This window comes from Bufo gargarizans, chromosome 1 (genome assembly GCF_014858855.1).
Source record: "Bufo gargarizans isolate SCDJY-AF-19 chromosome 1, ASM1485885v1, whole genome shotgun sequence".
Lineage (NCBI taxonomy): Eukaryota > Metazoa > Chordata > Amphibia > Anura > Bufonidae > Bufo > Bufo gargarizans.
Window position 1 is genome coordinate 269,915,190 of NC_058080.1, and position 17,263 is coordinate 269,932,452.

The 17,263-nt window shown below is 40.2% G+C and overlaps 1 protein-coding gene across 4 annotated transcripts in view; it reads right to left on the bottom strand.

Moving 5' to 3' along the window:
* The window catches only part of SLC4A4 (solute carrier family 4 member 4), a 262,656-nt gene that overhangs the window by 72,628 nt on the left and 172,765 nt on the right, over positions 1 to 17,263 (bottom strand). For all 4 annotated transcript variants that reach the window (XM_044303049.1, XM_044303032.1, XM_044303059.1 and 1 more), the window contains exon 7: positions 8,130 to 8,206. In XM_044303049.1, the coding sequence (XP_044158984.1) occupies positions 8,130 to 8,206 (77 nt within the window). The remainder of the gene's footprint in view (positions 1 to 8,129; positions 8,207 to 17,263) is intronic.

A 17,263-nucleotide genomic window follows, 5' to 3' on the forward strand; every position in this document is an offset into this window, starting at 1 on the left:
GAGGCGAACAGGAACACTCTACTTGAATTATAAATAAGCGTTGATATGGTAACACATGAAGAAAAAGCCTGCAAAAACAAGCTCATGGAGACATTCCATCTCTTCGTTTCTAGTACTGTCTACTGTGACTCCCTCAGTGTATTCACATCCTTCCAGGGTGTCTTTTGTCACTACAAGAGACTATTTGTACAGGTCTGCAATGTGTAAATGAGTTGTCAGCATGCCGAGGTGACCATCAAGAATTGTTACATCTTACTACTTTGTAGTCTGGACTGCTGAAGGTTATTCATATGCCAAGTTCAGTCTCTGGCAGGGCCGATATCAGAGCCCCACAGGATGTGCCTTCCTGTCAATCTACTTTAGAGAGGTAGCCACACAGCCATCTTCCGCTTACCCCAATCTCTTTAAGGAAGGGAGGGCATACAGTAGTTGACAATGTCTGAAAGGCACAATGGCAAGCTGAGACATACAAAGGGGATTGGCCATGCATGTAACTGTATGGGACCATGGTCCCTGACTCCAAAGATAATGGTATTCACACTGAAGATAAATGTCTTCTCATCTAGCTCTATTAGTAATGTGCAAATAACAGGCTTCTTTTCAAAGAGACATCAAACCATCAATTAGATGAAGATCCTTTTATTGAATTAAACATTAATGTATCATAGTGTATAGTGAATATATATGGAAGCATTTCAGATGTGTAAGTCATCCTTGGTCAGGCCTGAGGAAGGACGTTCATACAGTATGTGAAACATTGTGAAGAGTTGCAATGCCTGTTAAAGCTTTGGAAAATGACTAAGGGGTAGCTAATTCCACTAGGTTTACCTACAGAGACAATTATATTTCTCTTAGAAGAGAGCTAATCTGACTAGACGATGGCTGAAAACCTGTTCTGGTCATGCCTGGCTCCTAATATACCTGTTTTTAACTCAATGACAGCAAGCTTAGATCTTAAATGTGTTGTGCTATGTTAAAAAAAAAATGATTGGTGGGGGTCGGACCGTACTGAGCTATCTCTGGCAGTCCTATAGAAAATAAAGGAAGTGACAGGGCACATGCTTGAGCAGATTGATATGGTTGTATAAAGATTCAGTAAAACTTGTATTTTATAGATTTAAATTCCTGCTCTTTCTGGGCTTTGAAGTCAATGAGGAGATCCAACCAGTGATTCACAGCCTTCCTTCTATGACTGTCCATATATAGATGGCTGTCAATCACTGACAGGACCACCTTTTTGACTCTAAAGCCCAGAAAGAGAAGGAATTTAAATGAATTAAATACAACTTATACTGAATGCTTTACCAGAAAACTATATATAAATCTGCTTAGGTCATACTGCTCAATAAATGCTGCCAGCAGCTCAAACACCATGTTCAGGGCTCATTCAGACGACCGTAAGGGTTCCGTGCCTGTATTGCGGACCACAAATGACCCATTGACTTGAATGGGTCCGCAATCAGCAAGATACGGCAAAAGATAGGACATGTCCTATCTTTTGCAGAGCAGAGGAACGGATCGCAAGCCCATGGAAACACTACAAAGCGCTTCTGTGGGCTTTCAGATCACGGACCCATTGAATGTCGGTGCCCGTGCATTGCAGTCCGTTATTTGCGGTCCACAGCACGGCTATGGAGCCTTTACGTTCATGTGTATGAGCCCTTAAAATGAGGAATTGAAACACTAAGGAGGTAATTTATTAAGCTGAAATACGCCTATAGCTAGTTGTGCCGTAATCTGTGACTTCTCCTAGTTCATGCTAGTTCCAAAAAGAAATGGGCATGGTATGGTAAATCAGATTTAGGCATAGAAAATGGTCTAAATGTAAGACAGCTCGGAAACTGTCATACATTTGGAACTGGCGCTGGATGCACCTAAGTTATGGAGAGGCCTGCTCCTCTTCATAACTTCGGCAGAACCACTGCCAGTTTAGGGGTTTATTAAGACCGGCATCTAAAATGCTGGTCTTAATAAATGTGCCCCTAGGTATGTCTCATGTTTCATATTTCATGAAAACTGGAAAAAAATCCCTTCAAATGGCAATTATGAGTAAGATTTTTCATATATATCACAAACATCATAGTCTTTGTCTCACAAAACTAAAAATAACTACAGTACATGATAATAAGAATGCAGCATAACTTAATCTGTGCTGATTTTCCTCTTCAGACATGCCTCATATCAAGCAATAAAACCTTGAACTGTATCTGTTTGGGCCATCAAAGTAAGGCTGGCCGTGCTTTGTTCAGAGCTAAGTGGAAAAATAACTTCTTCTGCCAGTAGGTGCAGGAAAGAAAAGTACAGGATTACAGTAATATCGTTTTAAGAGAAAGTGTAAGGATGAGCCTAAGAATCTCAGTTCTATATACATGTAGAGCTAGTCAGGAAGATTTACAAATTTCTTTGAGTCTGATTCTTGTGATTCAGCAATCAGATTCGAATCAGTCTGAAGTTTGAATCTAATCAAAAGTGTCCCACTTGCCATAAAAGTTGTGGGGTCTACAACCCCATTCAAATTCTTTAATGCAAGGACAGCATTAGGGCTCTTTCACACCTGCGTTATTGTCTTCCGGCATAGAGTTCCGTCGTCGGGGCTCTATGCCGGAAGAATACTGATCAGGATTTTCCTAATGCATTCTGAATGGACAGTCCGTCCTTCAGGATGCATCAGGATGTCTTCAGTTCCGGAACGGAACGTTTTTTGGCCGCAGCAAATAGCGCAGCATGCTGCGCTTTTTGCTCCGGCCAAAAATCCGGAACACTTGCCGCAAGGCCGGATCCGGAATGAATGCCCATTGAAAGGCATTGATCCGGATCCGGCCTTAAGCTAAACGTCGTTTCGGCGCATTGCCGGATGCGACGTTTAGCTTTTTCTCAATGGTTACCATGGCTGCCGGGACGCTAAAGTCCTGGCAGCCATGGTAAAGTGCAGTGGGGAGCGGGGAGCAGCATACTTACCGTCCGTGCGGCTCCCGGGGCGCTCCAGAGTGACGTCAGGGCGCCCCAAGCGCATGGATCACGTGATCGCATGGACACGTCATCCATGCGCATGGGGCGCTCTGACGTCATTCTGGAGCGCCCCGGGAGCCGCACGGATGGTAAGTATGCTGCTCCCCCGCTCCCCGCTCCTACTATGGCAACCAGGACTTTAATAGCGTCCTGGGTGCCATAGTAACACTGAAAGCATTTTGAAGACGGATCCGTCTTCAAATGCTTTCAGTACACTTGCGTTTTTCCGGATCCGGCGTGTAATTCCGGCAAGTGGAGTACACGCCGGATCCGGACAACGCAAGTGTGAAAGAGGCCTTAGTTATGTCAAAGTGACAGCAACATCTATGGTAGTAGGTAAATGGATGGTAGAGGGTGGTAACAAACATTATAAAGACATTGCAATGTCATATTTTTTATTTTTTATTAAAAACTGCAGACTATTATCCCTTTTTGGTAGCAAAAGCCTTCTTCTCTGTCTTCTGATCTTTAAGAAATGAATTTCAAAAGCTTTGGATTAGCTGAAATCTAAAGCTTTTGGGGAAGTTGTATTAAACTCTTTTTTTTTAATCAATTTTCTGATTTCTAATTAACAATTATCACAAAAATGTTTTTGATAACTTCTTAAAGGGGTTGTCTCATCTCTCAAAATGTGGTCGTTGGACCATGGCCCGACTATTGAAGCCCAGGACTATTGAGCAAATGGAGGTCCATGAATTAATGACAAACAGTCATACCAACCAAGATTAGGCTTGGATTAAAGGGAGTGATAAGGCAAACACTAAGGAGTTGGCCTGGGCCTATGTACAACATGCAGTCAATACCACCCCAGAAAAATATACTGAAGTGGCTGGAAATGTGTAGACCGCCCAAGGTTCCCAGACAGGACAGTTAGTTTCTCATTGATTATGTAGTGGTTCATTTGTCACTTTAGTTCAGAAAAGTAAAGAGTTTGCTGCTTCCAAGCTTTCTTATGATCTAACAGCAATACAATTGTGTAATTTTGATCATTGTTTTCTTCTGATCTACTGCTCAGAGGGGTTTTCAAGGTATGTGGTATGTGGTGCCCACTCTCCCATGATGTAGAATTAGTACTAGTAAAAATGCTGGATTTCCACCATTTCTCATACATGCTGGCAACAAATTTTTTCACAAGCTCTGGGTTACAGATAAAGATGCAATGATATGAAATAAAAGTCTGGATAAATTAATTAGCTCTGTGCTGTTATTAGCGCTGACTTGATCCCAAGTGGCACATCACTGCTGGGTCACAGGCTGCTTGAGGATACATCACCACTAAGGCCAGTCCTTGGCAGCAGTGCATGTGACCCCATTGGTGCAGAAGTTGATGAACAGAGAAAGTCCTTTGACTTTTCTGTCAATGTAGCTCTGAAGGGGTTGTTTATTGTAAAAGGAAGTGATGTTTTCATTGGTATTATTTGGGATTAAATATGACTTATTGATCACTTTTATTTCATTTTTTTTGGGAGGGGAGATGAACAAAAAAACTGGAACTGATTTTTTAGTCGCCAAAATTTATGCAACAATATCCACAGTGCGAGTGCAGCTACTGTATATAGTTCCAATGACATAATGATGTGTCTTGCATTGTTAAAGAGATTGTCAGGGCTCTAGATATTGAGCTATTGGCTGCTGAGAACAGCTGGGTTTGGTGGGGATGCCAGATGTTGGACCTGGATAGGTCATCAATATCTAGAGCCAGGCTCGGACTGGCACACAGGGGTACAGGTGAATCCCCGGTGGGCCCCTGAGCAAGGTGGGCCCCTATTCTCCCAACCTCTGCACAAGTGATAAAAAATACAGTAGGCTTACTGCACTACATATAAATAGGTAGTGTACAACTTCTCAACCAGCCTATGATCATATAAAAAAACTGTGTAGATTATTTAAGAAACTACCCAGTTTATTATTATACTGTAGATGCAACAAGGTGGCTGAGATGACTTATATGGTGAGTACAAACTAAGTCCGCCAGAATTCTCTTTTCCTAGGGACCCACCTTCTCAAAGTAACTACAGGGACCCCCATAAACAATCATCTTGTAGCGTCTTGCTTTTGTCTGAAGCTATGTGAGCAGATAATATTTGAATGTATCCATACAGTGGGCCCCAAAATAAATTTGACTAGGTGGGCCCTAGGCTTTCCAATCTGACACTGTCTAGAGCCCAGGCAACCCTTTTAACATGCTAAATAATTGCATATCCATATTCTAATCATCTGCACATCTATATTTTTAGCTGCACTTTTAGAAGCTTTGTGCCTCAGGTTTACCACTTCTTTAATGACATTTGTTATCACATTATGTTTAAAGCTACACCGCAGGAAATTCGTCATTGTACCTCTCCCCAGATCCTGCACAATGAGCTTCCTGGCCACTTTATTCTCCATGCAGTGTATGAGAGTCATGCTGCTTAGAGCTTATAATCGGATTATGGAAAGCAGTCTTTCAGCAGCTGCCTCCATCTCTGAAGGTGAAATCATTTCACCTCCAGTAACACCTATGGCAGGCAAGGCCTATCAATAGGACTTCTCTAATCTATTGCTGCGCAGTTCTAAACTATTCACCGGCACCAACTTACAATAGAAAGAAGCAACCTGGACTCATATGTAGAGCTGTCACCTTCTGCATATATGCCTAGAACTTTTATTTATGTATTCTAGGGATTTTCAAGAAAATCATACCCACTGTATGTGCAAAAATAAATTGGACCTGAAAGCACACATCAGACCACCATATGAGTCGCCTGAGAACAGCTCATTCACAGAATTCAGACTGGGAAATCGCCCATCCCAAAAGGCTTATTATAGCAATCACTTCTTCTAACAAAAGGGATTACGTCCAGTTCTAACTTTTCAAAAGGAAGCTGATTATAATGCCATTTCTTTTTATAATATTTCAAGTGGCTCCAACCTGGCACTTCACTTTAAACCCTGTTATACACAGAATATGTTTCAATGGGAAAAGTAAATGTTTTCCAATCAGTATGGTTAGTAAAAAGGGTTATTCTTATCTAGGAATTGTATGGCATATTACTAGGACCACTGGAACCTCCAATGATCCATTAAACAAGGCAACAGATGTCCCTTCGCCAGTCTTCTTGCATAACACCCGTCCCACCCAGTGGATGGGCCTGTGTTGTAGACCCCTGCACAGCAAGCATGAGGGAAAATCAGTAAAGGAGCCACAGCAATTATATAAAGCTACTGCACCTTAGACGATGAGTGGTGGTCCCAGGAGTCAGAGCTTCACTAATTATCTGTGGCATTATTTAGCAATAATATTATTTTCTATACTGGGAAAAACCCTTTAAAGAGGACTAGTTGTCACAGAATGCAGTGGAATATGTAGAGAGCAGGTTATAGAGAAGAGGAAGTTGAGCAGATTGATGTATAGCTTTGTGGGAAAACATTCGGTAAAACTTGTAATTTATGCTTTTGCACCTCAGTTTTCACTAAATTCAGTTGTACACAGAGGAGGTATTATCAGTGATTGATAGTATTCTCTGTTTAAGTGTGTATACACAGATAGCTGTCAGTGATTGATAGTATTCTCTGTGTAAGTGTGTATACATAGATAGCTGTCAGTCACTGATAATTCTACATGGGAGAGATGTTATCAGTGACTGATGGTATTCTCTGTGTAAGTGTGTATACAGAGATAGCTGTCAGTCACTGACAGCTGTACACAGGTAAGTGTTATCAGTGATTGATAGTATTCTCTGTTTAAGTGTGTATACACAGATAGCTGTCAGTCAATGATAGCTGTACACAGGTGAGGTGTTATCAGAGATTGATAGCATTCTCTGTGTAAGTGTATATACATAGATTGGTGTCAGTCACTGATAGCTGTACACATGGGAGGTGCTATCAGTGATTGACAATATTCTCTGTGTAAGTGTGTATACATAGATAGGTGTCAGTCACTGATAGCTGTACACAGGGAAGGTGTTATCAGTTATTGATAGCATTGTGTTTAAATGTGTATAGTGAGATAGTTGTCAGTCACTGATAGTTGTACACAGGGAGGTGTAATCAGTTACTAATAGTATTCTCTATGTAAGTGTGTATACAGAGATAGTTGTCAGTCACTGATAGTTGTACACAGGGAGGTGTAATCAGATACTAATAGTAGTCTCTATGTAAGTGTGTATACAGAGATAGTTGTCAGTCAGTGATAGTTGTACACGGGGGAGGTGTTATCAATCATTGATAGTATTCTCTGTGTAAGTATGTATACACAGATAGCTGTCAGTCACTGATAGCTGTACATGAGGGAGGTGTTATCAGTGATTGATAGTATTCTCTGTGTAAGTGTATATACATAAATAGGTGTCAGTCACTGATAGCTGTACACATGGGAGGTGCTATCAGTGATTAATAGTATTCTCTGTGTAAGTGTGTATACATAGATAGCTGTCAGTCACTGATAGCTGTACACAGGGAAGGTGTTATCAGTGATTAATAGCATTGTGAGTATACAGTAAATCTGACAGAGATAGCTGTCAGTTAATGATAGTTGTACACGGAGGAGGTGTTATCAGTGATTGATAGTATTCTCTGTGTAAGTGTGTATACAGAGATAGTTGTCAGTCACTGACAGCTGTACACAGGAGAGGTGTTATCAGTGATTGATAGCATTCTCTGTGTAAGTGTGTATACATAGATAGCTTTCAGTCACTGATAGTTGTACACGGGGGAGGTGATATCAGTGATTGATAGTATTCTCTGTGTAAGTGTACATACATAGATAGCTGGTATTCACTGATAGCTGTACATGGGGAGGTGTTATCAGTGACTGATTGCATTCTCTGTGTAAGTGTGTATACAGACATAGCTGTCAGTCACTGATAGTTGTGCACAGGGGAGGTGTTATAAGTGATTGTCTGTTACTTAGGGGAGGTATTAAGTTTACATAATACAGAGAAACAGTATAAATGTATAAAATACAATTTTTTCAGAATCTTTTCATCAAGCTACTCAGCTGCTCATGCTCTATAACAAGCTGCCTGCATATTGCACTGCATTATATGGTAACAGGTTCTCATAATGGGGCTATTTACATGTCCATTTTTCAAACCGCAAAACATGCATTTCCGTGTGCTTCCAGCCACGCCACTTACTTGATCTTTGTCAGGCTTATCTGAAATGTCATTCAGACTAGAAGATGTCATGTTTCGGTGTGTCATTGTTGGGCTGCCTGTAAATACAAAAAGGAATTTTAGACCAAATACATGCATATCAAATGTTCTAATAAACTATATAACTATATATAATATACGCTCATACGCTATTGGCAAGACATAATACCACATCTAAGCAACATGAACACTCAGGGAGATGTAGTACGCTATGTTGTACCAGACAAAACAATCAAGCAATTTATATAAACATATACCATAAATCCATAAATGTATTTATACAATACTATAAAAAAAACATATACAAAGCCCGAATAAGCTCTAGAGCAGGTACTACTTCAATTTTTTTAATGGTTGACAACATGAGAGCTCTAGGAAGTTTCTGTTTCTTCTATAGTTTAACTGGGATCATCCAAGAGTAGCCACCTATTTAACATTGAATCTAGTGAGCTGGGTTTGCTGCCGTAATTCATATACATCTCTTTGTATGGCTTTATTGACTTTAATAAGGCTTAGGGCTCATTTAGATGACCATATGTGTTTTGCGGTCTGCAAATTGGAGATCCAGAAAACACAAATACCGGCCGTGTGCGCTCCGGGACGGAACAGCCAGCCCTATGATGGAAATGCCTATTGTTGTCCACAATTGTGGACAAGAAGAAGACACGTTCTATCTTTTTTGCGGGGACACAGAACAAAAGTACGGATGCAGACAGTACACTGTTTGCTGTCCACATCTTTTGCGGCCCCATTGAAATGAATGGGTCCACATCCATCCTGCAAAATTGTGGAAAGGATGCGGACTCAAATATATGGTTGTGTAAAGTGGCCCTTATGCCCATAGTAAGAGCAGCTTCACATGAACAAAAGATGGATGCATTTAAGTGTCCTTTTTTATGGCTATAAGATCTGGTTCTATGGGGAATCGATGGTGGGGTGTGTTGTTGAAATACCATACTGCAGCCTAATATTTTAGGGTACAGCCACACGGGCAGTTTTGGACAGATAAGATTCAATTCACTCCCGGTTTTGGCTTCCAAAACTGCATCCAGAAACTCGATCATGTGGCCATACCCTAAAAGTTTGACTAAACTGGCGGGAGACTTTAATAAGCTTAAACATTAGCATTAGTGGGTATTTTAAGCATCCTACTTTTAAAATGTGGAATATTTGATGCACTAGACCCCCAGGTGACCCACAGAGACATTGTAATGGCAAGAAAAGAATCTACTGTAAATAGCAGTTTCATAGTTTCTAATAAGTACAGACATAGCTCCAGTGAAAAGACCCCATGTGTGCTTACAGCGCGTTAGGTTACATAAAGGAACTTTCTATGGATTTCTATGAATAAAAATGTACTCGCAATTAATATGCAATACCAAATTACATATTTAATGCTTACTGTACACAGCAACAATGCCATCAGCCTGCTGTGAAAATGGATCATTTCAGCACACTGCCTTGAGTTGTTTCAACCTTAGTCTTCCTTCACATTACACTCCTATACATTCAACTGCGCAAATAACAGCAAGCATTATAGTTTTTAGCAAATTAACAAGCTGGAACAAATGTTAAATGTGTATGACTAAGTTTAACAAGACCGCAAAAAGCACCAGGAGGGCTTTCCTCGCCCACCACAAAAATAATGAGGGCAGGACTTTTACTGCTTTGCATGCTAATTAGTACAATTGTGCTATTATCCTACAAAAGTAAAGCAAAACAGTAAGGAGGAATAGGCCTCGACAAAACAGCCACGTTCCCTTCCACCCCCGGTTCAGTTACACCACATAGTCCTGCTATTTTCATGCTGGATTAATGATTTTCATTGCGTCGAGCCCTTGACTTCTGTTTCCAATGCATTAACATAGCCTTATTAAATGTACACTAATTAAACAGCTTGGCAGCAGATTATATAGAAAGTTGACACTCAAAAAGTTTTTAAGGCTACTTTCACACTAGCGTTTTCATCTTTTTCGCCGCTGAGTTCCATTCTAGGGGCTCTATACCGGAAAAGAACTGACCAGTTTTATCCTAATGCATTCTGAATGGAGAGCAATCCGTTCAGGATGCATCAGGATGTCTTCAGTTCAGTCTTTTTGACTGATCAGGATTTTCAGAAAACCGTAGCATGTTGTATTTTTACCTCCGGCCAAAAATCGGGAATACTTTGACTGAACTCTGGATCCGGCCTTTTTCCCATCCGGCGGAGTGTTTTCCGTCAAACCGGATCCAGCTTTTGCATGTTAAACCCGAAAAGTCTATAAATGGTGGATCCGTTTTTTCCAATGCATTTTTTCATTGTGATCAAAATTATGATCAGGATTCAAATTCAGTTCCGGTGATGGAATTGAACGCCGGCTTCAAACAACGCTAGTGTGAAAGTAGCCTTAGTTTGGAACTTTGGACTGGGGCACTATAGTTTTAGATAAGTTCTGTGAAGCTGAATTGAATTTGATGCACATAACGTGATGTATCCATTTTAGAAAAGTTTAATCGCCATTTGTATAACAAATGTGGCAGCAACATAAACATAATATGGATAATGTATTTTAATCACTTGGAGATATTAAATGGACTCTGTCACCACTTTCTAACCCCCCCTTTTAAAACTATTGTTCTCTCCATGCCGCCCTTGTGATTACAAAGGTGTTGTTATAACATAAATTCGCCGTCTCGTTTTGATAAAAATACCTTTTATCTAACCTGTCAATCTCTTTGGATAAGGTGCCCAGGGCGTTTCTGAAGGTCTGAAGCTGCCGCCCGCCCCCGCCGCCGTTGGTGCCCAGCTCCTCCCCTGATCCTTTCAGCGCCGCCTGAATGTAAAGAAATCCGCCTCCGGCTCTCGCTCAGTGCCCCCTCCTCCTTTTCAAAGATCCCGCGCGTGCGCACAGGCCTGTGCCTGATGCGCCCGTGCGGACATTTTCAATCAGCCTCATTGAGCGAAGTGCGCGCGCACTTTATCAAAACGAGACGGCGAATTTATGTTATAACAACACCTTTGTAATCACAAGGGCGGCATGGAGAGAACAATAGTTTTAAAAGGGGGGGTTAGAAAGTGGTGACAGAGTCCCTTTAAGGGTTCCTAATTCCCCAGGGTTCTCCTTTATAACTGCCATTAATAATCACCCAAAAAGTTTTATAACATTCTAACATTCCCCTGTAAATGATCCAGTTCTATTACCAGATGCCATTTTCATTTTGGTTGTCAATATATATATATATATATATATATATACCTCCAGCTTTTAAAAAACAAAAACTGCTACTTCATAAAAATAACCATAAAAATGTCATATTAAAGGCGTTTTCTGAGACTTTTAATACTGAATACCTCCATCAGTATCTGATTGGTAGAGGTTCAACACCTGGTACCCCTGGTGATTAGTGGTTTGAGAAAGCTCCTGTGAGTGCCACAGCCTTATCTTAGCTCACCAAGCACAGCGCTGTGCATTCTATAGCAGCTATACTTTGTATCAAAGCCTAGCCCCATTCACTTCAATGAGGCTGAGCTGTGCCTAGGCCATGTTGTGACCAATGATTGTGATGTCACTGGCCTAGGCTCAGCAGTGAGAAGGCCACAGCACTACTATCTGTTTGAGCCCCACCGATCAGATACTGATGACCTATACAGAGGTTGGGCTGTTGGCCCAATTTAAAAAATAAAAAAATTATTGTGGGCAGCACTGTGTTGTAAAAAATAAAGAAAAATTCTGATGTACTTTTGCAGTCGCCGTGGCTCTCAGTGGTCTCTGCCAGGCTGGAAAGTGACAAGGACCAAGTACTTGGTCAAAGTACTGCTGCAGCCAAGGAATGTGCCAGAACGGAATATCACTGCTAAGGCTCAGAATGATATGCCATTCTTGCACATATGAACACTCAGATCATTGATGACTGGTCTCCATCACTGCCAGTTTGGCAGGGACCATCAGGAGCCACAGTGCTGGAATGGATAGTATCTGTAAAGGCAAATTACGGTTTTATTTTTTTTTTTTTTCAACACACCGCTGCCCATCATAGATTTCGTAATTTGGGTAGACAACTAAAACTACACTATTGTTAGTTACTAAAGTGGTTCAGGAGGCTAAGATCTGGGCTGATGCACAAATGAACTGATTTAGCTGCCCAAGATCTGAAAAATTGGCATGAAGGAAACATAAAGGTCACTAGTAAACCTACAGTATTAAACAATGGACCTTCAGGGTCAAAATATTGTAATATTGTAGCTTAATTTCTAATAAAAGTGGATTTCAAAAATTTTTATGGGAGTTAACGAGCATCCTGGTGAAGAGGTTACACATTAAATCCTTGCTCAAACAGTACCTAAAAATTAATATTTTACTATTGTTGTCTACATAGCCCCCCTCCCATACACAGGAGGCTGAGATCTGAGCTGTTGTTTGCAGACTTCTTGACCAACAAAACTTTCTCAAGATCTGCAGATTTGAGATGAAGTACTTTCTCAACTAACAAAACATTCAATCTTCAAGGTCAAAATATTGCACAGTATTTTGATTTCTGAATGGGGCTATCCCATGAAAAGTATTACTATACAATGAACGGGGCTTGTCAAATTATGTAAAATGAAGTAATACTTCAATCCATGTGCAATAAAATTATTGTTTGCTTTTACATTTTACATTTTCTTCTCTGGTAGCCCTTCCTTCCTGCTATTTGTCCTTCTGGTCCACCTTCTCCTGCATTCAGAAGTGAAATAACATGCTGAGCAGCTTCCTTGTTCCCTTCTCCTCCACTCTTTGCTGGTGTATTGATCTCATAGTGAAGTGGCCAAAACACCTTTCATTTATTCATTTCTACTTCTAAAATCATAGAGGTGTTTAGATTTATCTCTCTTTAGACAGTTTAGAAAGAAGTCAGGGGGCACTGCATACAATACTATTAGTAGAATCTCTAGGGTTGTGTTTGAGGGACTATTTTCTATGCAGGCAAGGTAGACAGAAAAACAGAGGTTTGTCTACTAGGAGAGCAGGGTTAGAAACAGCAGACTGAAATGCACTCCTGGGAGATGCAGGTGCTTGATAGTCACATGGGAGGAGCTGTTGCTCCTTTCTAGAATCTGAAGAGACCAGAGCTACAAAGAGGTAAGTAAAGAAGCTAAAAAGGGTGAAAATTACACTGACAAGCAGCATTGTTTTGCACTGACAAACATAAAGTAATGGTGTACATTACTCTAGATATTTAATGTATGGGATAATCCCTTTAAGCAATCCAAGTCCCTATTCTATTTGTAACTGAAACAAGTTCCCTTATGTCTCCAACTTAGTTCAGCCAATGAGGGAGGAATTAAAGCTAGGGGTTAGTGTGAAAACTCAAACGATACCAACATAACCATAGATGCAAGAATCAGGAGGATGGATTTTTTTTATTTCCCTGGAGGCCTGTAATAGATTAACAGCACACCTGTATTATGGTAAAAACCTTTCATTTATTTGCACCTATTAACTGTGGTTATATTAAAGAGGGTAAACCACTTTAATCAGGAGAAATGTCTGATGACAACACATGAGATCTCACTGCGGATCAATGCAGGTGTAAGCACAAAGCTGGTCAATTGGTTTATTTTCCTATGGAAAAAAATAACACTAAAGTGTTAAAAATGTATTGTGGGCTCATCAGACACATCCAAGCACTTATGTGCCAGAATGCTCCAAGTACATGGTCCTTGAATTAAGGAATGTACTTTGCATCAGAAAATAAAAAGAGTATCTTCCCTTCATCTTAAAGGTTCAATATATGACACATATATAAAATGTGCTGTCCACAATAATGACAGTATAAATCTGTAGAAGATGGTATGAGTAAGGGAACATATATACAATTCTATGTTCAAATTAGAGATAGGCACAACCAGATATTTGGGTCACTTGGAAAATACAATAATTTTATTGTCATCCGATATCATAAGAATATAAAAGAAATATACTAAAAAACATACACGTAAAAACCTATTGGCTTTAGCCACAAGACAATAAAACAAGGAGATAAGTATTATAAAATCACCAAGCAAATAATGTGCAATGACAAAACAATGGTCACAGTATAAATATATGGAAAACTGTGGACTCCAATCTATAAATGACGAATCAAGATTGGATCTGATACAATTGTCTCTCCAGGAATAATGCAACGAGTTGGTTGTGTGCTGTGCGTCCAAACACTGACGTCACTCAGTGTTTTCCCCAAGATTTCATAAAGTGGGGATATTAGATATATTATTGCTCGTCCACTTTAAATTAACCCCGATCTCTACAGATTCTTCTTTCAGGGTATCGGCATAACAGGGTACTCACGGTTGATGTAACCAAACTGCGGATAGAGTTGCATGCTGTGTGGCGTCCCACCTGTATTCAGCGTGACTGTGGTTCTTTGTGCAGTAAGTCTCGTGAGTTATCACGGGATTTTAGAGTGTTCACCCTGTTGAACTTGCCGGCTTTCAATCCTGGGGTCTGTGAATCGGTGGACAGCTTTTCCTTGTACCTAATCCAGCTTGTAAGCACAATTTTGTGGGTAATGTTCTGTGTATTGTTTCAATTGCGCAAATCTCTAGTTGTTTCTTCAGAAAATACTTGGGCACTTCATAGATACTTCATTAAAACCAAACGCATTTCGGAGTGTATATAATTTCTCACGCCTTCTTTTGAAGGTGTGAGAAATTATATACACTCCGAAACGCGTTTGGTTTTAATGAAGTAGTTTCGCGTTTCGGAGTGTATATAATTTCTCACTCCTTCTTCTGAAGAAGGAGTGAGAAATTATATACACTCCGAAATGAAGTATCTATGAAGTGCCCAAGTATTTTCTGAAGAAACAACTACAGATTTGCGCAATTGAAACAATACACAGAACTTTACCCACAAAATTATGCTTACAAGCTTGATTAGGTACAAGGAAAAGCTGTCCACCGATTCACAGACCCCAGGATTGAAAGCCGGCAAGTTCAACAGGGTGAACACTCTAAAATCCCATAATAACTCACGAGACTTACGGCACAAAGAACCACAGTCACGCTGAATACAGGTGGGACGCCACACAGCGTGCAACTCTATCCGCAGTTTGGTTACATCAACCGTGAGTACCCTGTTATGCCGATACCCCGAAAGAAGAATCTGTAGAGATCGGGGGTTAATTTAAAGTGGACGAGTGTTTGGACGCACAGCACACAACCAACTCGTTGTATTATTCCTGGAGAGACAATTGTATCAGATCCAATCTTGATTCGTCATTTATAGATTGGAGTCCACAGTTTTCCATATATTTATACGTGACCATTGTTTTGTCATTGCACATTATTTGCTTGGTGATTTTATAATACTTATCTCTTTGTTTTATTGTCCTGTGGCTAAAGCCAATAGGTTTTTACGTGTATGTTTTTTAGTATATTTCTTTTATATTCTTATGTTATCGGATGACAATAAAATTATTGTATTTTCCAAGTGACCCAAATATCTGGTTGTGCCTATCTCTAATTTGAACATTTAATACCTTTACTGACAGGGGGGATCATTTGATAGCACCCATCCATCTCACCTATCTTGTGGAGCCACCCAATTACATTTCCATTTTTAAATATATACAATTCTTTCTGATTCTAAATATTCTTTTTACTGCACCATGTATGTGACCCATTTCCCACAACACACATTTACCCCGACTTACTGAGCCATCCCATGCTGGGGCTGCGCCGCACACGGAGATCGTCATCCGACATGCGGGTTGCCAGGCAGGGCACAGAATTTTCTAGAGGACTGCGTGCTAGTGTCGCAAGCGAAAAGCAGAGGAAAGTTTGAAAGCAGCAGCAGGTAGAGCAAAAGGAAAGCAAAATAAAGGTGAGAAGAACAAGGAAGAAAGACATCTAAAGGCTTGAAAACAGTAGAGAACTATCAGTACAGTAAATGCATCAGGAATTGTGGCTGCTGCAAGTATCATGTGAAGGTACAATCTAATAAAGGAACCAACTTCTCCTAAAATCAGAGCATCACCAATAAATAAAAGTTAAGAAGCTGTCCTCAATGAGATGAGCTGTAGTAAAAGGCCTACGTAGACAATAAGTGGTGGGGGTCCAAAAGGTCAAACCATTGATAGCCCTTCCTGAAGAACCATTCATTTCTAAGCTATAGCTGGACAGTTTTCCAAACGGGCTACTAATGTCCACAACAGGGGTGGTGTGAGATTAGCAGCCCCTTGATTCTAATTTCACTGAACCCGGTTATAAGGTTTTAATTAACTCCATGTACATCTGATACACTTCAGCTTGTGTTGGTAGATTTTAATATATAGCAATAGTATTTATTGCTGATATGCAATTAAGTGCAATATGGAAAGAAATATGTAAAAATGCAAAGAAGAGAAGACAGGTCAGAACCAATTTTGCTGTGGATTTTTAAGGCATTATTTTCAAGAAAACCCTAAAAAAAACTATTAAGATCAAGCACTTTGGTACTAGCTATAAAGGCTGGTTCAGACATCAGTGTTTTGATCAGGATTTTGTATCAGTGATTGAAAGCCATAACTAGGTGTGGGTCAAAAACAAAGAATACGTGGAAATTTTTGCATTATACCTTATTCATGGTTTTGGCTCATAATCACTGCTAGAAACCATTGATCAAACATTGACCAAAACAATGATATGTGAACCAGGCCTTAAAGGCAACCTGTCACTTCTTGCCAGTTAGTGTTGATAGTCACCCCGTTTCCCTGCTGTGCCACTGGAGTACATTTAGAGGACTCATGAGCACGTGATCAGAATGATGTAATGTTCTTGATCGTGAGCTAAGAAGTCCTCTCAATGTAGACCAGGGGCAGCATGGCAAGGGAATGGGGGGGCTGGAGGGAGCGGTCAACAAATTCAACATAAACTGGTAGTTAGTGATCTAGGGTCGGGGCCAGCAGTACCATAGTACAGGAGGTTAAAGAGGTTTCCAGTTTAATCTGAATATTAACTGTACAACAAAAAAATATTTCTGTGATACTCTATGTTTTTATTTCGCAAGATCTCTGCTTACTAACAGTGAATGCAAACATTCTTACTTACAGTCATGTGAAAAAATTAGGACACCCTTTGAAAGCATGTGGTTTTTTGTAACATTTTTAATAAAAGG